This window comes from Cnephaeus nilssonii (assembly GCF_951640355.1).
Source record: "Cnephaeus nilssonii genome assembly, chromosome: 11".
NCBI classification, from domain to species: domain Eukaryota; kingdom Metazoa; phylum Chordata; class Mammalia; order Chiroptera; family Vespertilionidae; genus Cnephaeus; species Cnephaeus nilssonii.
The window spans coordinates 40,832,829-40,855,251 of record NC_137082.1 but is presented as its reverse complement, the minus strand read 5'-3'; the positions used below and the strand labels follow the sequence as shown (position 1 = coordinate 40,855,251).

The 22,423-nt window shown below is 35.7% G+C and overlaps 1 protein-coding gene across 3 annotated transcripts in view; it reads right to left on the bottom strand.

The window, feature by feature from the left end:
* The window catches only part of WDR7 (WD repeat domain 7), a 290,874-nt gene that overhangs the window by 114,535 nt on the left and 153,916 nt on the right, over positions 1-22,423 (bottom strand). For all 3 annotated transcript variants that reach the window (XM_079784071.1, XM_079784070.1, XM_079784069.1), the window contains one exon: positions 3,631-3,852. In XM_079784071.1, the coding sequence (XP_079640197.1) occupies positions 3,631-3,852 (222 nt within the window). The remainder of the gene's footprint in view (positions 1-3,630; positions 3,853-22,423) is intronic.

The window sequence follows — 22,423 nt, the reverse complement described above, 5'->3', positions numbered from 1 at the left end:
ATAGCATTAGAAGATCACGTAAGATAATACGGGCAAAATGCCTGCCACAGTGTAAATGCTCAGTTACTATTATTAATGTGTCTTGTATTGTGCTAGGTGCTGGATGAAATATCTGTCTTGCAGGTTAATAGGAGCTCGGTATAAAGTTGGAATAAAAAGTGTGTAAAATAAATAGCAGTCCCGCTCTCCATTTCTGTTGATAGAAAGGGAATTGGGACACACATAAATTAATTACATCAGGGGTGAGGAACATCCAGCCCGTATAAATTAATTACATCAGGGGTGGGGAACATCCGGCCCGTATAAGGCCCTCGAAATCATTTCGTCTGGCTCTGCTAAGGCATTAGGGGTAAGCTAAATGTTTGACCAAATATAGCAGGCTAATTTTTAAGTTGCTAATTTTGTACAGCTGTTATCAATATCCAAACGGCCCTTGACAGAAAGAAGGTTCCCCACCCCTGACTTACCTGCTGAGTGGGAGCTGGAGAGGTTGCCCATCTCCTCCCCTCCATGACTGAAGCACTCACTTCCCAAGCTCATGGTGTGTTAGTGGCTAATACACCTCAGCCCAGTCCCTCTGTGGGGTTTGCCTTAAATGGAAGAGGGCTGCCTCACTCAAGATCACACCCCCTGCTCAGAGCACCAATGACTTGATTCCAGTGACTGAATGACACAAGGATAAAAGGCCAAGCCCTCAGTCCTAGTTCAGGACAAGTCTGAAGGGTCATCCCAGCTCCAGAGTTCCCTGAGATGGGCTGAGGCTTTCTAGGCAATTGAAATGCAATTCAACTTCTCCCCTGCCCAATCCTGCTTCTTTCACTCTCCTAAAGGTATTGATCCCAGAACAGGTCTGCATACAAATCTGCCTCGGAGTCTGCTGCCTAGGGAAATGACTTATGACACTTGCCCAAAGTAAGAAAGCTAATGAGAGATCAAAATGGGATTTACTACAGACCTGCCAGCATAATTCCACAATTATAAACTGAGCAGAAGAGACCAAATGAAAGAACCAAAAGTCCTACAAGGTAATATTATAAATAATACCCTAAAATAGTCTAAAATGCTTTATTTTGTGGAACCAAATACAAATGAAGAATCTCGACTGAAGTTGGGCTGATGTGAAGCATCCATCGGTATGTGGAGAAGAAAATGGGAAGGTTACGAAGAAGGTGAATTTCCTTAGGTGCTTTCTATTTCTCTTCAGAAGCAGAGACTAATTGGACAAAAAGGGCTATAAAAAGAGAATAGTTCCGGTATTTTATTTTATGTAAGAGGAAACTGTGACCCAGGGGGACACTTCACTTACCAAGGGTACAGGTAATAGAGTGGTCTAGTGTAGGCCTCTTGATCACAGAGTCCTTCAGCTTTGTCTTCAATATGTGATTTTGATGTTTAATGTGAAGTGTAACACCCACCAAAGATTCATATATATTCAAATCTAAGTATAAAATGTATTATAAAACTAAACTAAATATGCCTTTTTTTAAAGGTTTTTTTATTTTCAAAATGTTTGTATTAACTTTAAAGAGAGAGGGAGAGAGAGGCTAAAAATGACTTTTGAATTAAGTATCAGTATCACTCTTCCCTCTCATCAATGTGGATAATTGGGACATAAAGAGTTTTCACAGAATGGCTTTATGAGGAAGTTTAGACTTCACCTCTATCCCTCTAACTACATTAGCAATTAAAGTTCATCAAATATTGTATCTTAATGGCCTTATCTCAAAATGAGGATAATAATTATTATCTCATTCAATGAGATGCCATAAAGGCTAAATTTGTAATGCTACCAATACATCCTACTAGTAAATGCCATGTAAACAAATAACATGGCAATACATACAGCAACTTCAAGCAGGTTAACATTATAACTGGTTAATTAACACATAACTGATTGAAAAGAGCCTAAGTAAGACACAGCATATTTAGATAGCTAACTGTTTCTAACAAGGAGAGCAAGATTTAAGCTGATAATTACAAACTGTGGTAGGCAAATTTAATGCCAAGGAACCTAAGATCTTTGATGAAAAAGTAGGGTAATGGAATGAAATTTAAAGGCAACCCCCCAAAAAAAAGTACTTTTCAAGTTATAAAGTGATAGCACGGGTTAGTCATTAAGCCCTTTCAACTAGCAACCACTGAACAGCAGCAGTTTGCATACTGGTCAAAAGCATGAGCTTTGGAATCAACAGATGGTGCTGAGCCTCAAAAGGCCATTTCCTAAAGGTATGAACTTGGCCAGGCTGACTAAACCCTTCTGTGCCCCCTAGCCTAATGTGTTACATGCAGATACCACTTTAAAAGGTGACTATGGCCCATTCGGTGTGGCTTGGTGGTTGAGCGTTGACCAATGAACCAGGAGGTCACAGTTGGATTCCCGGTCAGGGTACATGCCCAGGTTGTGGGCTTGATCCGCATTGGGGGGCATCTAGAGGCAGTCAATCAATGATTATCTCTCATCATTGATGTTTCTATGTTTCTATATATCTCTCTCTTCCTCTCTGAAATCAATAAAAATATTTAAAAAAAAAAAGAAAAGGTGACTATAAGGACTGAGTTAATGCATATAAAAAGCTTAAAATTGTGCTCAAAACAATTAGTAGCTTTATTATTGTTGATGGTGGTCTTGTTATTATTACTCTCTGATTCTCAATATCAAGCAGAGATGAAAAGATTACGAACACTAATAAATATTTGCTGCATTCTGAACCAAAGGGGGGAGGGGACACGACAGCTAAGTTATAATAGGGCTTCAGTAATAAAAGCCTCCAATACAGTCCCTTGATTTCACAGCAAAAGTACAGAATAATGATCCAATGAAATTCTCGGCCATCGTAACTCCCAAATTAACATATATCTTTTTCCTTTGTTAAAGGTTAAAAACAAACAAACAAACAAAACACGAAAAGAACATACTGCAACTTGTTCTACAAAAAAAGCTTGTGATGTATTCAGGATATATGGTCCTTAACATAACAACATTAGAAATGATTTTGCAATATGGCAGGAACATTTTGACGTTTGTAAAGAAGTTCCAACATTAAGGTAACAACAGACATTATTATAAAATACCCTTACCTGTTATTAACATACCAACTACAGAACTAGAGCAAAATGACACAAGCCTTTGAGCTCTGATTGTAATTATTTCACCATTTTAAAACTGGTATTGGAATATTTTTTAAATTAGAGGAAATTCCCAATTCTTCATTCATGCACTTTAAAATATTATTTTTAAATGAAAATAATTGGTGTTCCACCTCCACCCCTAACTTTTCAAATCACTTTCAGGACATGTCAGGTAGTTTTTGAGAAATGATTTTATAAGTTAAAAGTTTTAACTTAAAGCCAGTTTCATAAATTTTGGCTAAAATTTTGACCAAATTGTGAAAACTCAAATGTCAGAAATGTGTTAAGAAAAGCATTTAAAAACTACATTTGAACTTTTAAAAAGAAGTTTGGGCAACTATGACAGAGGGTAATGTGCCAAACAGATTGTCCTGCTTCCTAACTTCACCTGAGCCTTCTATGTGAGTTGAAACTGGGGATATATTCAATATTCTTAGATTTTGTTAACAAATAATATGTATTGAGAAACGATACATCAGCATTAGAAATTTCAAAACTTACAAGTATGTCTGGCCAGTGAGTAGTTGGATCCACCGCTAGTCAAACCAAATCCCTCAGGAATCTGACTAGAACTTCGAGGTCTGGTCAATAGTTTAGGAGGTTCAATTTCAGCACCAAATTCAGCTCCTATGACTCCTAGTAAAACAATAGCAGTAGCTTGTTTCCGTCTTTCCTCATAAGATGTGGAAATCTTTTTCACTTGTGGGACACTTGATAAGCAACCTGAAAATCAAAACATAAGAATATAAATTAAAAGAATATCAATACAAAAAGACATATGATTATAAAAACATTCAAGATTGCTCATTCAGGAAAGAACAGTCTTTAAAAAAAAATGGTACTGGGACAACTGGTTATCCACATACAAAGGAATGAATTTGGACTTCTACCTCTCAGCTTGCAAAAAGTCAACTCAGAATGGATTATAGCCCTATATATTAGAGCTAAAACTAAGGAACTTGCAGAAGAAAATATAGATGCATATCTTTATGATCTTTAGTTAGTCAATGATTTCTTAGATATGATCCCAAAAGCAAAAGTAATTTTGAAATATTTTTAATTGGATTTCATCAATATTAAACATGTTTGCACTTTAAATACAGTATCAAGAAAGTAAAAACAACACATAGACTGAGAGAAAATATTGTCAATCATAATCTAATAAGGGATTGCATCCAGAATAGGTGCAATATAGGTACAACTCAATAATAAGAAAATTCTACTCTTAAAATCGGCAAAAATTTGAATAGCTAATTCTTCAAAGACATATGAATGGCCAATACACACATTAAAAGATGCTCAATATTGCTGGTCATTAGAAAAATGTAAATAAAAAACTCAGTGAGATACCATTTCATATCCACTGGGATGGCTCTAATAAAAAGAACAGGCAGTAAACAACATGTGTTGTTGAGGATGTACAGAAATTGAAACCCTCATGCAATGGTGGTGGGAATGTAAATGGTACCACTACTTTGGAAAATAGTCTGGCAGTTCCATATGGACCAACAATTCCACTCCTGGGTATCTATCTACCCAAGAGAAATGAAAACAAATGTGCACACAAAAACTTGTACGTGAATATTCACAGCAGTATTACTCATAATAGCCAAGAAGTGGAAAAAACTCAAATGTCCTTCAATTGATAAATGGATAAACAAAATGTGGTATATCCATCCAATAAAATATTATTCAGTAATAAAAAGAAATCAAGTACTGATACACTCTGCAATGTGGATGACCTTGAAAACATTATGCTAAGGAAAAGGTCCTTATAAATAATCACAAATTGCATGATTCCATTCGCATAAAATGTCCAGAATAGGCAAATGTATAAGGACAGCAAATAGATGAGTGATTGCCTAGAGGTGGGACAGGAGTGAAATGGTTAAGGATAGCTAATGAATGCTAGGTTTTTGAGATGATAAAAAGTCATCCTATCTAATAAAGAGAGAATATGCTAATTGACCCTTATGTCATCACAAAGGTGGCGGCACCCACAGCCAATAAGGAGGGAACATGATAATTGACTGCCCTTCCCTCAAAGATGGCGGCGCCCAGCCAATAAGGAGGGAATATGCTAGTTGACTGCCCTGCCCTCAAAGATGGCAGCACCCACAGCCACAAGATGGCGGCGCCCAGTGCCCTCAGCCCCACTGGGGAGGCAGGCGTGGGGCAAGGCCTGCCTCTGGAGTCCCCCAGTCCCCTCAGACCCCCAGCCTCCCAGGGCCACCCGAGGCTCAGGTAACCAGGGCCGGCCGAGGCTTGCACTGCCGGCAGTGGCAGCAGCAGAGGTGTGATGAGGGCGTCACCTTCCCCTGATTGCAGGGTCACCTCCTGCCCCTGAGGGCTCCCAGACTGTGAGAGGGGGCAGGCCAGGCTGAGGGACCCCACCTCCAGTGCATGAATTTTCATGCACCAGGCCTCTAGTAAAATTATATTATGCTTATATCTGCACAACTCCAAATATACTAAGAATCACTGAATTTTACGTTTTAAAAGGATAGATTTTTATGAAATATAAATTTTATCTCAATGAATCTCTTTTTACAAAAGACTGCTCATTAATTCATTTATAAATTTGCCCAGAAATTTAATAAATATTTATTGAGCATCTACTTTGGGCCAGGAAATTGGAGACATAAAAATAAATAGTCCAGGTCCTCAAGAGCTCACTAGTGCATATAAACAAGGAGAGCCTGTTCACAAAGGAAGAAATTATGAATTTAAGACTCAAACGATAGCCCGGCCAGTGTGGCTCAGTCATTGAACCAATTCCACTCATGAACCAGGTCACGGTTATATTCCTGGTCAGGGTACATGCCTGGGTTGCAGGCTGGATCCCCAGTAGAGGGCCTTTGCTTAGTCCTTTGCTCAGTCCTACGCTAGCCTCGACCTTTTATTTTTTTGTTTGGTATTTATTATGCGATATTACCAGCGTCCATTAAATTACATAGAGAATAAAGGATATCATGATATACATGTACACAAACAACTTAGTATAATCTGCACACAATCTTATTTTACTAAAAAGTAATGAACTAATGTGGATATAACAAAGTCTACTATGGATTGTGTCTTGACTTCACTACCCCTTCTTCACATGCCAAATATCACCATGATCCTGACCTTATCAAATGTTCTTTAATCTATTGTATAACCATATCAACATCACCTGAAATGTTGTATATTTTCTGGCCTCGAACGCTTGCATTCTCGGGGTAAACTCAGGATAGACTGAAGAATGGAAGGATGGATAGATGTCTCTTGATCGATAGGTAGGTAGATAAATAGGCCAATCAATACACAGACCCTGAACTAAATTTGCTAATCAAGTTTTTTTTTTTTTTACATTTGTGTCCACAGGTGAGATTGGACTATAATTTTCTCTTCATACACTATTCTTGTTGGGTCTCAGTGGCAATACAATACAAGCCTCAAAAACTGGGTTAAGTAACTTTCTCTCCCCAATTCTTTGAAAACAGTTAAATGATTCTTGCAGCTTGTCTCAGGATATTCCCGTTCTGGAGTCAGAAGGCAGGGGATAAAGTTGAGGTGTGAGGAGGAGCCAGGTGAAGGTATATTTTTTATTATAAATTCATTATTTATAATAGTTACTTATTTAATTTTCTATTTCTTCTTGAGTCACTTCTGACAACTTATAATTTTAAAATATCTATTTCATCCAAGTTTTTATATTTATTGATGCGAAATTATTTACCCTATTGTCTCTGATTAAAAAAACTCAATTGTATTAGTTCCTATAATCACTTTAAATATTATTTATTTGTGCCTTATCTAATATTATTTTTCATGCCTTTCTTGATCAGTTTTGCTAGAAATATATACTTTATCAGATTTAAGAAAAAAACACATGTTGGTTTTGACATTATTTCATTGCTTTCTATTTCACTAATTTTTGCTGTTATTTTTTCCACTTTCTTTAGGTTTCATCCCTAATCTCTCTTTTTCTTTGTTTTAGTTTTAGGTTATTAGGTTGAAGACAACTCATTTATTTATTTTTTATTTTCACTCAAGGATATGCTTTTTTGTGTTTTTTCTGTTGTTTTGTTTTCTTATTGATTTGAGAGAGAGAGAGAAGGAGGAAGAGAGAGAGAGAAAGACAGAGAGAGAGAGGAATAGTGAGAGAGAGAAACATTGACCATTTGTCTCCTGTATGTGCCCCAAGTTTCCTGTATGGGATCAAACCTGGAATCTAGGTTGTGTCCTGACCGGGAATAGAACCCACAACCTTTTTGGTGTACAGGAAAATACTCCAACCAACCAAGCCACCGGGCAAGGGTCACAACTTACTTATTTTCTGTTACAGTAAACATTATTGCCAGTCACATAGTTAATATACATTTTCCTTTTCTCCTTTAATAATACAACCTCAATTTTAACCAAGTAACAATGTCCTCATATCCTTTCAATGTCCTTCCAGGAACTAAGGAAGCCATACCCTAGATCCTGGCTTTAAGGTTTATTTATGATATATTTTAAGTCCTCTCTGCTCATAGGAGCCAAAGCCTGCTTCTGGAAAGCAGCTAATGGTTTCAGCCCAAATGACTGCATTTCTATTCCATTACCTGTCCACAGTGATATCTATAATTCCTGGGTCTGGTTATGCCTCTTTGGTTTTCTATTTGTATATTTTATCCATCATAGCTATATATTTGGTACAGAGGGATTTAAAAGTGAACTTCCGGAGCCAACTTGATTGGAGTTCACCTTTCTGCTCCTTCTAATATTAATCCATCCAGTTTTTCTGGCCTTTTTCAGTATGTTGCTCTATACATTAATTAAATCAAGACAAAAAAAGGGGAGCCTTCAGAGTTCAGTATACAAACCAAGAAATTAGCAGCACGGGCCTCTGAATACTTTTAGATGTTTTGTTTTATTTTTTCTCATGTCCTTTTGCTTTGTCATTCTATACTACTGAAGGTAAGGCAGCTGAATAACAATGGGGGGAAAGGGGCTACAGAGGCATCAAACCATGAGAGGCCTTTGTACAGCAAGCTAAAGACTTTTAACCTTTGATTAATGGAAGGCCACTGAACAATTCTGTATAGGGTGGTGACATCAGGTTCATTCACTGTTGGAGAGGTCATGATAGTAGCAGTATAGAAGGTAGATTGTGAGGGAAAACAAGTGGAACCAAGAAACAACTCTTGCAATGATCAAGTAGAAAATAGGAAGTGCCAGTGGTGGGAGAAAGTCATTCATTCCATCAGTCAGTCATTCATTCAGCACATAAAATTGAACATCTAGAGTACATGGCATTATGTTAATAGGAATTAATGAGTTAATATGAATTAATTGGGATGAGAAAAGCAAGGTCTCTGTCCTTATTAACCTTAAAGGCTACTAAATAGAAATTAGAAATGTAAAGGTTACAAAGTCTATAAGAACTTTACGAACTGAGAGAATAATACTGTTTACGAACCTAAAGCAAGAAGAAATCTGAGCATTCTATTTCAAGGATAGGTAACTGGGCTGGAACTCTATGAGCAAAGAGGAGAATGGAAGAAAATGAGGTGAGAGTCAGGAAAGGGCCAGGTCATAGATGGCTCTATTGGTCATATTCACATTTAAATTTTTATCCTTTCAACAATGGTGTTAGTGTAGGTAGCCAGTTTTTCTCAAATTTGTCACCTTTAGAATACAACAAGGATGCCAACTTGTCCAGGAGTGCCATCCTGCAGACATAGCATATGACTCCTCCCAAGGACAGCACCAGACTGACCTGGATTTTGCAAAGGCCCCGCCCTCGTGGGAAGATTCCCCTTCCTTTTGCTCCTCTCTTTCTCTGGCAGGTAGGAAGAATCTCTGGGCCTGAGGATAGGCAGGACTACATCCCTTGACACCAAGAAGAAAGTACAAAAGATGAGGTCTTCATCCATTTACCCTTGTAAGATTACAAGGCCCAAGAGTCTTGGGGGGATATGTGTTGGCATAGGTAGCCAGATACTACTAAAGAATGAGCGCAAAGGAAATCAGACATTATTAGGCATAATCAACTAGGGAGCATACGCCTGTTCGCTTCACCGGGAAGTGACAACTTCGCACGCTCCCAGGGGAATCACTGGACTGCTCCCTGCAGATCACTGGGGAAAAGGCTAGAACAATAACAGGGAAGATAAGCACACGTGCAGCAGGAGCCAAAATGCCAACCATAGAGGCCTGCCAGTCTAGCCTGGGAAATAAATGGTTAGGGGTAGGCCCCTCAGAAGTCCATGAAAGCTTGGGAAGTTGATTGGTTAGTTTGAAAAAGGGTGCTTGATCTTTCCCAAGCCCAAGATAATATAACCTGAGCCTAACAAAGACGAAGCCCTTCTCTCTCTTGCACGGTAACACCCACTAGCCCAGTTTATTCCCATGGTCTCTCTCCATAGTAACCATGTGGCCCTAAGAGCTGCAGGCAGGCAGCTGCCTGGACTCTAAACACAGGCTCCAAGCGGGAACCTGGGTACAGCAGCACAGCAATGCATTTCAGCCAGGAACAGCGCTACCTAGACAGGGACCGAGACTGCTGAGCCAGACCAATGGCACAGACCCTGTGGACACTGGCCTTGATGAAGGTGAAGCTGGACTTTTTCCATGATGGGATGGATGGAAATGAGACATTGCACACCCAGGGGCAGCCTTCTAACCTTACCACACCACAACCCCTTCCCCACCCCCACCCCACCTCCACCCCCACCCCCAACACGTGGGTCTGACTCTGATGAAGAACATGATTTCCACCAGCAGCAATGGGAAGATAATCAAGATAGGGTTTAAGCCACACAGTAACCTAATTAGATTTAGGGTTTTAGAAAACCATTCTGAGAGCGTATGAAGAATGCTGGAACTGAGGTGGTCAATTAGGAAGGTACTGTACAAATCAAAGGGAGAGATTAAGGTTGTTTGGTGTTGGGATGTAAAACAGGAGATGCAGAGAAATGAAGAGCTTCAAGATTCACTGTGAGGTCTGAGCAGTTAATGGTAACACTGCCAAAGGATTTCAGATATCCTACCCTGAATCCTTTAAAAAATCCCAATTTACTAAAACAAAAGTAACACAAAACAAAATCCTTGCCAGAAAGTTAGATATGGGTTCTCCAAAAGCTGAATTAAAAAACAACAACAACACCTTAAGCACAAAGCTTTTAAGAATACACTTGAAATTTCATGAATTTACCTGTGCTGAAAGACTGAGTAAAATGTGGGTATGATGAGCTACACAAGTCTAAGAAGTGGAAATGGTAGGATATTATAAAGTATTTAGGCGGTGGGCCCTAGCTGGTTTGGCTCAGTGGATAGAGTGTCAGCCTGCAAACTGATGGGTCTCAGGTTCGATTCCGGTCAAGGGCACATGCCTAGGTTGTGGGCTCGATCCCCAGTAGGGGGTGTGCAGTAGGCAGTTGATGAATGATTCTCTCTCATCATTGATATTTCTATCTCTCTCTTCCTCTCTGAAATCAATAAAATATTTTTTAAAAAAGAATTTAAGGAAAAATTGAATAAGAAAGCAGAATTAAAGTATTTAAGGGAAAAATGGGGGTGGATTATCTATAAAACTAAGATGATAACATCAAGGAATAGTTACTGTTTATTTGGATTCCAAGAAAAGTTTGGTACAAGTGAGTACAGAAAAGATTTGTTGTTGTTGCAGCTATAGTTTCTTAGCTTCCGCATGTCACACTTTATTGTTTAAAAAAGTTAGTCTTGGACATTTGACATTTGTTTTTAAGCAGTGTATAGAAAGATAAAAATCTAAAACGAGCCCACAGAGAATAGATTCATCTTTTAAAATATTTCCTTTAAAATGTTAGTTATTACTCATTTTTCTAATTTAATTTCGTATAGTATATTTCAAATTACATGCAGGCTGCTTCATAATGATTTCTCCAATTTTATAAAATTACTTTACAACTTCCAAGGTTTAAGTCATATTTTGTAACAACATTTCCTATAAAAAGCTTCAATTAAACATGTTAGTAACCAAAATTTTATTAACCAATGTCACACCAATAAATTCAATAAAGTAAAATAAGATAAAATAAAATATTTAAATAACATAATAGCTTTTAATCTGGTATCATAGTATGCATTTCTGTTTCTTCGTGGATTTTTTTTTCTAGTTTTAAAGACAAGAAACGTTAAAGCGAAAGTACAAGTATGTACGTGTGATTATAGATTCAAAGTATAACACTGATTTGTGATAGTTACTAAAGAGGGGAATATCCTAAAAGCTTAACGATACCAAGAAGAAAAAAAAAATCAATAATCACTGCCTGTGTGTTTAGAAGGATGAAAATGGCCCCTAATTCTAGGCAAAGCGATACTTAACAGTTTGATAATCTATACCTCAGTACATGCATTTAAAACCAACTTTATTTATGTACAAGAACAGACACCAGGGGTAAGAGCTCTGTGCAGCTGCATCTAGATTCGTGTAGTATATATTTTACTCTTTACATAGTATTTTTGAAACAGGAAGCAAGCGAGGCTCCCCTCCCCCAGGCCTCAGCAAGAGCATGCTCCATAACAATAGTTCAAAGGAAAGCTCTATTCTGCAGTTGCACTGATTGTTCTGTCAGCTGACCTCTGCAGAAGGGAATTGCTAACCGCTGCCTTGCTCCTTAGCTGACAAATGAATGATCGCAGCTCCATCTATTTTCACTATGGCTGCCTCTAGCCCAGGTGCTCAGACAGAGAGCCCGGTGTGACATCTTAGATCAAGATGAATTGGCACAAACTCCTGATCCAAGATTGTTTTATACCATTTAATTTAGTTTCTTCCCCTGCTTGGATGAGCACAGCTCTGGTTATGGATTTCTATTCTAATGTACTGAAGCAGGCCCTGAAAGAAGCCAATGAAGCAGCTGCCGGAGCAGGGACTGCAGGGATACTGATCAATAGGCAAGGCATTGACCCCAGCCGGTCAGCCTCCGCAACGGCCACTGCTGGCGGGGGGAGGGGGCACAGAAGCACACAGGGGCTGCTTCCAGTAGGAAATGAAACAACAGGGGCATTTGGAGAGCTCCGCCTCCGCTCTGGCCCTCCACCTTCTCTAGGTTCCTTTTGTTTAATTACCTCAATCTTGTCTTAACTCCCACTCCTCAGCAACGAATTAAGACTTTAGGGAAGTTTTAATAACGTACTTTAAGACAACCATTTGTAAATTGTATCCTTAAGCTAATAGAAAGAGCCATAACAGGTGCCCTCTGCTAAGTGGCCAAAATATGAAATCTTAATTAGCTGTCAAGTACATCACTTAGTGTAATTTAAAGTTTGGCATGTGCACAGGCTCCTATGAACACTACAGAGGCTGCAACTCTATGGGATGTAATTTTTATCAGAACTCAGATCTGAAAAGATGATAGTTCTTTGTTAACAAGGAGAGGAAGTAAGAGCAAGGAAAGGTCCCCCTAAAAGAGCCACAGACCGGTAAGTGTGTATACGGTACAGATGCCCATCCCTACTTTTTCCTGACAATACACAGCAGTTTCTGATTCTTTTGAGTTTTCAGATTTGGAAATATTTTAAATCGTTGGCTTGTGCCTGTGTTTTCTCTGAAATAATATAAGACATATGCAACTGGCTACAATGTTTTCCTATAAATAAACTGACAACCAAATGGGACATTTTGAGATATTAAAAACAAAACCATTCTGGAAAAGCAGAGCTTTCTACAGTTCCATTTGTCTCATGAAATTTTGGTATTTTTTCACCAAGACATGCCTCCATTTAATCATGCTAAAGGGTGACATGGAGATCCATTTTCTTGACAGGACGGTTGATCACCCCATCACAGTAGGAAAATTAATGCCTTCAACTAGCCCTGTGTGGAAAACAGAAGCTCCATGCAATGAAAAGGACATAAATGCTCTACATTTTAAGTTGCAAAGAGAATACTTGTTCTGTGTAGGAAATAGGTTTACTCATTACTGAGTTACTTTATACATGATTTGAGCCTTTGATTTTATTAAAACAACCATTTAATTCATGATGTGTTCCTCAAAAGTACATAATTGCCTTTAGATTTAGCATAATTGACTCTAGATTTACATGACCAGGAGTAAACACTTCACTTACAGCTTAACTAGAACACAGGTAAAATATTTGAGAAGTTTAAGCTATTTAAAGGGCTGTGAGATATTGATTACTTCATTTAAAAAGCAGTCAGAGAGTGCAACCAAGAGGTCAAGATAAATTTAACAATTTGAAGCACTTTACTAAATAACTCTAAAGATCATGTTAATTGGCTTTGTGCAGTTCCAGGGTAAAATTAATTTTATCCTAGCTTACAATAAAGGGATTAAAAGACATATTAAGTTCTTCAGTTTTAACTGGAGTAGAAATCAATGGATTTGAATTAAAGCTAAAGGCACTTTTATGAGAGATGGACTACCAGCACATACTTTACATCTGCTATTAGCCATATATTGATGAAGCTCTGTTATCGTATTAGGTATTAAAACCTTAAATAAGAAGAAACCACCCAATTTTCTATTCTGAGAATATACTTTAAGAACTGTGTGATTTGACCCAGAAAAATTGTTCTTAAAAATTTGATTCTTTGTTTAGGATTGAGTATCATAATGCTTTTTATAGTTGACATATGTTATAATATTTAAAGTTTTAGTAAAAATTAATAAAATGATGTGGTAGGTAATTCAATCACATTCACATCAAGATTATAACTATGTTTAAAGTATTTAAAACTAAATAATAAATATATCACTAGGGTTTCTTAAACAAAAATATTACATTCAGATTGGTTTTAGCATACCAATTTTATTCCAGAAATTTCTGGCATGTGATACTCCAAGTAACATTTTCAAAGATATAAATATTTTCTGAATTTGATATAAACTTCAATATTCACTAAAACATCACTTTGGACATTCAGAAATGTTTTTCTGAATTTTATTTATTCACAGTAAATAAAAATGTAAATGTTTTTCTTTATTCTTTCATTATTTAATAATGTGTTTTTGGAATTATATGTATAAAAAATAAACTGCTTTTACTATGCACTGACTAGCAGAACAAAAATTACAATTTGTATTTAATAAGGCATATGTTTTATATATGAATAAATAACTGTGAGACTATGAATGATTGGAAAATGTAAGTTGTAAGATCTCAGAGCAGAAAACTAAAGGGCATCAGGTAGAGACCATTTAAAATAATAATTTGGATTAGGCTAGAAAATAGTTTCTATTGTGGTTCTTTACAACTGCTTTATTCGTGATAAAGTATATTTGGTAATATTAGGTTTGATTAATTATTAAAGAACAAAAGTAAATTTAGCAAAGTGAACTTTGTTAATATTGGCAATCTGAGAACAAGAGAATTTTTGGAATTAAATATGATTTCCTATTTATAATGCCTGCATACAATTAGAATAGTCTTAAGTATATATATCATTCAAAGTTCTACAAACATTAGTCAATAAAACTACAAAAGATTTCTATTTTCAAAAAATTAGTAAAATATTCTTTCAAATTTTCATTTTTATCTATTTTGCTTTCTCAGCCCCCAAGACATTTTAAATGTGATGTGCCATTATAGGCAAATACTAACTATAAAAACATTTATGATTGTGTATTAAGTAAAGATGAGCTTAAAGTAGTACATGACAGTGAAATATGTCAATTAAAATATATTTTAATATATTTTTCAACATAAACAGAAGTATCTAAAAGAAACTAGGTCTTCAAAATGAGTTGCAGTTCTAATTGTTCTTAGATGTTTATTTTAATCAGAATAACTAAGTGAGCTAGAACTATATTTTTGAGATTTTAAAATGTGTTATCTATGTTTTAAAATCACAATGAAAACAATGTTGGCCTTCTGTGGAGTTTTCACAACATAAATTGTTTCCACATATGTTTGGCCGGAACATTTTCCATACCTGCTTGCTATTTATTATTAGGGTTGCTTAGGAGTGATAAAGTACAATGTTATAAAAATGTCAAATTTTACCAGATATGTAGTAGTAATTTTCTAAATAAGCTTTGTTATACTTAAAAATAAGCAAAAATATTCAAATATTAATTTTCAAAACAATTTGGTTCTAAAGGAGTATAATAGTTTACTAATTAAATTTCAGTTATCCAATTTATCCCAGTTCTCAGTCAAATACTTCAAAGATAAATTTGTTAAATGGGACACAAAAAAGCATAGCTTGGTGTATAAAACGGGCTCAAGGACCTCACTTTCCTTGGTGGTAAATCTGGGTTTCATAAGTTCATCAGAGACTCCATGGGTCTCTGCCATTGTAAATGTATATAATTAAGTTCCTCCTCTTCAGCCAAGTGTTTTTATAGGAATACTAGTGACCCAGTGCACGGATTCGTGCACAATGAAAGGAAATTAAGTAGAAGAAATATTTTAATATCGTTATTCGCCCTTTCTCTATAACAGAAGTGTCAACCAAATTCAAGATCGACAATGACAGATTGAAACACACGCATGTGATTGGCACCATGTAGGTCATGCAGGGAGAAAAAAAGGGTAAAAATATTTAATTGCAGCAGTGTTTGACTATATTCTGCGCAGTGAGAAAACCTGAAGTCATTTTCAAGGTCCACCATTTCTTACTTCTTTTCAGTCGGGTCAAGTTTCTAAACTTTCTAAATCTTTGTTTTCCGGCTAATGAAAATAAAATAGGATTCCACCGAGTCGCCTATTTACCTATTCCAGGACTACTGTGAGGATCAAATGAGACGAGGCACAGGAAAATGCTTCACAGATATTTGGTTAAAGTGTGAAATGTTTGACCTGGCTATAAAGCAAGTCATGTTTCTGGGCTGAAGAAACTGCAAGGAGGCTAGTTCTCGCTAGGGAGAGGAAGCCAGGCATTGCTATGTGATGTCATTATCCCGCGCCCACAGCGACTATTTCTGGGCTGGGCTGGGCTATGGGCCGTATTTTGCACCATGGGGTCTCAGCAGCGTCGGCTGCGATTTGCTGGGCTGTCGCTCCAGGGTGGTGGTGGGGCCTGTGTCCCACTTGGGGGAAGCCGAGTGTTGCTTTGTGGGCGCCAGGTCCACGGTGCCAGTGCACATCACAGCAGCTCCTGCACTGAGCGTCTGTCCCTTAGTGGTCAGTGCACGGCATAGCGTCTGGTCGGACGGTCGGACACTCAGCATATTAGCCTTTTATATATATAGATTACATATTATTTTCATCATTGTCACAATTTAGAGCACCACAAATCCTGAAATTTCTACAAAATATGGCAAATTTTGATTATATGGAAAAAAATTTAAAATTGCAGATGGTTATATGGCCACTGTGTAAATTTCTACCTGTCCACCCCAAAGAAATAAAACATGCAAGTTTTCTCAATGTTCCTCTGCCCTCCTTAGGAGAAAAGAAAAGATGAATTGCCTAATATGACAATAATCGGGTACTTCAACATTTCTTTCCAAACTTTCACATCATTACCAAAGCTAGTGTGTGTGTAGAGTACTTTCAGTATTCACTGTCACCAGCATGGGCACTTCTTCCATTGCACAGTTGCCTTGTCACACATCTGCGGTGTTTTCCTCACACCTACTGACTGAGCATATATGGAAGTTGCTCCCCAAATCTCTGAGGTTTTGCTATTTTTTTGTTGCTGCACCATTACCCCTCACTAGGAAATGGAAGTAAACAAACATGCCATTCATTTGTATGTATGCTCTATAGCCCCCTGCTGGAACACAATAGATTTTGCAAATGCATATATCTTTCTACCTTTGCTGATTAAGCCATTTAAAAAATAATGCTTCTTGAACATGTATGTCTTATGTGTGTATGCATTTGACAAAAAACATATCAAATCCCTTTTCCACACAATTGAATAAGAGGAAAATAAATAAACATTACAAAATGATTTTCTTGTTTAAAGGAAATTTAATATCACTATCTTGGTTATGTCAATTACTTGACAACAAGAAATCTTAAACTTTTGAGAGCAACTTGCAGATTTATCAAGTAATTCTTGTAACAATTTCTTATTCTTCACACAAATTCTATGTCTGTTTTTCTACAATCTGTATTATCTTATTCTTCCCCTTATTCTCTACCTGAACATCAAAAAGTTCATTTTTTTCCCTTTTACTTTATTTTTAGTGCAAACATTCTCAGTTCAGGAGAAATTTGAGATTTAAAACTCCAGATATCTAAGACATCTCTTAATTGGAAATCTTGTAGTTAACAACTGTCAAGACTAATGTTCAAATCTGAGATACATGTCAAGTTTTAAAAACCACAAACTGTAACATTAGGAGACCATTATAAGCTTTTTCAGAAGGAAAGAAATATTTCAAAAATAGTGTTTAGTGGCTTGTAACATTATATAAATTTGAAAGCATAGCAAATCATTCTTATAATCTTTTTTTCATAAAGTTAATGTTCAGGAAAAGACAACTTGTACATTGAGATTTACTTAAAATAAAAATACTAAAGAAGACATGAGGACATGTTTTGTTAAAATATCAAATGGAACACATGAGACTTAACATTTGGTACACTGTTAGAACACCTTCTATGAGTATTTTATATCTGCGCATTACAACACAGCGCCATCTGAAGTCATTTTTATTCACAAAATGACAAATCATTTCTTGTAGTTGCCTAAAAAATGTTTTCACCTACGTAATTATCTCTATCACCCCAGTGGCATAAAACAAGATGAAAAGTGATTACTGCCTTGTTCTACCTATGAGAAGTTAACAAGTGCATCTGTTCATTCAAAAGAGTATTTGTACTATTCATTTTTCTGAATTACATTTGGTTACAATAAATAAAAAAATGACATGCAACTAAAACTTATCTTTTAAAGGTTTGTTTGCAGCAAATTAAAACTTCTAAGGGATTTCTTGCTTGAATTTTTCTCTCATTTTGAAAAAATGATGACCTTGAAGGAATTAGGAATTACAGATTGGTAGTTACAAAATAGTCACAGGGATGTAAAGTACAGCATAGGGGATATAGTCAATAATACTGTATAACTATGTATGGTGCCAGCAGGGTACTAGAAATATAGGTGGAGAATGAACACTTTGTAAAGTATATAGTTGTCTAGCCACTATGGTGTAGAAACAACAACAAAGCAGCATATAATTTTACTGAAATATAAAATAAAATGCCTGTTTATAGTAGAAAAAAAGAAAAATGATCACCTTACTGCACTTCCGCTTTCTTCACTATAAGTGAAGTGTTAAGTAGAAATAATGGAGCATAGTCAGGGCAACAAATATCTTGGAAATTAATGGCAAGGCTTTTGAAGTGATAACACATCTAGGAAAAGTTGTGGTGGGTAAGCCCTAAGCAAAGTTTTATAGTATAAGGATTGTAATAACCCAGTACACAATTGGCAGAAATACATGAGATTTTACCTTTTTTTAAAATACCTTGTTAAGTTATTAAAACTTGATGTAGGTTAACATATGGTACAGTTCCTAAGAACTGAATAAGTAAAGAAATTTAAAAGAAAAATATTTTTAAATTTAAAGAAGAAATAAAATTAGAAAGAAATAAAAAAATAAGTAAAGAAATTTAAAGGAGAATTAAAAAGGTCAAAGACAACTTTGACTTTTAATTACTAATCACGTTAACAGATGATCGAGAAAGCAAAACTTTGAAAAAGAAAAGAGCCAATGAGCAAAAGTAGACTAACCATTTCTGCTAAAAGCCATTGATAAGACAAACCATAACTTCAAACTCTTAAGGAAATACTCATTATTAACCCGCCCCTATAGAAAAAGTAACCTATCTATAGCCTAAGGAATATGCACGTGTGTAAATGACATACTAGCCTGCTTTCCAGAGATTTCATACTAGCCTGCTTTCCAGCTTCAGAGAGCTTAAAGAAAAAGAATGCTTGAATTGCTATTAGACAGCTGATCTCTTTACATGTTTACAACATGTACACTTTCATTATTTTAAGCTACATGTAGAGAGAATAATTATGTGCCTTTAAAAATATTATAGATCTTGAGATTAATTTACATTTTCTCATTTTATGAAGGACATAACTAGTCTATCAAATTGATCCTACTTATTATTTGGTAAATATTTTTTACATTTTTACATACTTCTTTTCTGTTTATGTGATTTCTTTCACTATATGCTTTCTCAAATAAGCATATACAGATATTGGCATTTATTAATCTTCTCTTTCATGTAAATAGGTTATATAATTTCCTGTTAATTAGTTAATTCCATTTATAATTTGGATCTGAGTAGCCTATCTTGCATATGTCAAACTAAAACGGACTTTGGTCCTTGAATTGTTGCACAGTCCTTCCAATGTTTAACCAAAGGGCTAATGAGTACACATGCCCTGAGATCTGGGGTATCTAGGTCATTGGTTTGTTAGGACTATGGATTTGGAAAAGCTACAACGCCTGAAGTGAATAGAACGAGACTAATTTAATGTTTTAACCTATATGTGCATGTAGTCAGAGACTCAGGTTGTAAGATGTTGTGCTATAAGACTATATATATTTTTTTAAATCTATTTCTGCTACATGATAACATCATTTTTCAAAATTCTGCCTGACTAGCTTAAGTCATTAGGTTACTCAGGAGTTGTGAAGAGGTAGTTTTATAATCTCTTAACTCATCTTTTACCAAGACAGATACTTCCTATGTAAATATATGTACTGATGTTGGGTAAACACATACATTCAGAATGGCTCTTATTAACTGATCCAAGACTCTGGCAGGGAAAAGAAGGAACATAGAATCAAGAGAGGATAAAAGTGGCTAGAACTGCCTCCACCACCACGGGGGCAGACCACCAGTGTCAGTAGCATAAATCACCATACAAGCTTCAACACAGGCAGATGAAAACTATCCAGAGCAAGAAGTTACCAGGGCTTACAATGTTTCCTCTTATTAGCAAATGAAAAAAATTTGAATTTCTATAATATTTTATCCAATGTTTTTTATTTCTACATTATATTCAAATAAACCGCAGTATTTACTTATGGTTCAAAGAAACCTTAAAATATGTCAAAGGTAAAAGGCTCCCAATTTAAAAAACAACAGAAAAACCTGAAGTTCATCTTTTAAATAGTCAAAAATATTAGACCCATACAAATTCCATCTGCTTACTTAGGGTGCTTCCCATACCTACCAATACTGTATTTGTTATAATGGCAATTACAGGCCTACTACAACCACTTTCCCAATTCTTTTACAGAAACAGATATACCATTAAGAATTTAAAAGGAAAAGAAAACAAATCAGGAGTATGTAAAACATCTCTTAATCCAAGTTTAGATGACTGTTAGTGGGGGCCTTTTAGAGTTTTAGAGGGAGAAGAAATCGGAGCTCTACTCACCAAACCAATACCCCTATTTTATAGATAAGGAAGGTTAAGTGGGTTAAGTGCTCGTGTGACAAGGTGAAGAGCACAAAGAGAGTGGACACTCAGGGCAACATCATTCCAAACTGATTTCTAGAATCTTCATTGGCCTATAAATCAGTGTTTATTGAACAGAAACTAGTTAATATCTATCTGACACCTGCTGCAAGATAAAGCTATATTAGATATCTTCAAATTCTGCATAATTAAAAATGTTTCTTAAAAAATTACACATGAATGGAATTTATAATTAGAAAAAAAGTCTTAAAATAAGTTTGGGTCTATAGTATATAATAATGCTATATATATATTTTATACTTGGACTATCTATAACAAATTTTAAAAATGGAGGGGAGGTATTCTATCAAGTATATGAAGTAATCAGGGTAAACTGTAATTTATATGGAATGTCATGGAATATTGAAACACACTTAAACAATATAGAGTACTGAGCATAAACATTAATACCATTCAGAGACCCAATATTTAAATAATGTATTATTCAACAGGATAATAAAAATCAGCACATCACTTACAGAAACATCAACAATCCTCACAGATGAAAAATTTCTTCAAATAGAATATATGAAGGAAAACACAAATTAAAAGTATAACTTTAAGTTTTAGTTACCTCTACATAAGCCCCCCTACGTAAGTAAATAGCTACTATAAGCTCATGGAAATTCATATTTTCCAAACTCACGTACTAAACTCCAAATATTGCCAATAAATTCATGATCATTTCCGAAGTTCACATCATAATATCAGAGAGTAGCTTAGAGTCACCATAAGGGTTAAGAGAATCATTTTCTGCTGCATACTAGTGCTATTCTAAGCCGATAGTGTGTTTAAATCCACACCAATGAAATCAATACAGCACTGTTCTATTCAAGGTGAGACCAAATAAACCTGTCTGAAGCTTTGAGAAATAGGCTTTGCAGTATACTTTGAGTGCTAAATGCCTTTCAGTCCAGAGATCTGTCATTAAATAATCATTAGCCATCATTCACTCTTCCTAAAAAGCTTAACATCTAAACTTGTTCAGCATCCACTAAAGCATTAGTATAGACTACCAAGTAAGTACTCATTAACATTTAGGGATGTTTCAACCACTCTGTTTAACCATGAATTGTCTTATCAAAAATACCCCAAAATAGTAACACATATTTACCACTAATTTTAATTAGGGGACAATTTATACAAATGATGAGTAAAAAGGACATCAACATAATGATCAGCCTCTTTTGGACAACATGGTATAACTCACAAAATTACAAACAACTTTTGCCTATCTGATCTCTCCAAACAAAACCTGATGTCTTTCCTATCACTCAGCATCATATATAATTCAGCATCACATATAAGCCAAATAAAATTAAGCTACTCACAATAGAGAATTCATCAGTAAGTAATATTGGCTTTGATCCTGTATGTATTTTAAAATAATGCTTATTTTATCAATGCTATTCATATCTCACTATCAATATATGATTATCTCAGTGCTGAGTATCAACTACAATGAGCCCTGTTTTATTTTAGATATCATGAGATAGACAGAAAATTAAGACATATGTATCTTCTTTCTATTACCTGAAAGATTAAGTAAATAATATAGAATGATCTGTATTTAATAATGTTACTGGACCATAAGCATGAATTTGATGGTAAAGGGTAATTTTCTCTGTACTTATCAAAAGTTAATTCTTATGTTATTATATGAATCCTCTCAATTTCAAGCTAATATTAATGAAAATGTCATTTCTGAAATACATTAATTTGTTCTTCATTTTTAAAAGCTCAAATAAAAATATATGGCCAGATACTTATGACCTCATATATAGTTTTATAACTTACTGCTTTGGATTTTAATATAGAGTTCAACCTAAATGAGAGTCATGATATTATATGAACATTTTATTTAACTGGTTGGCACAT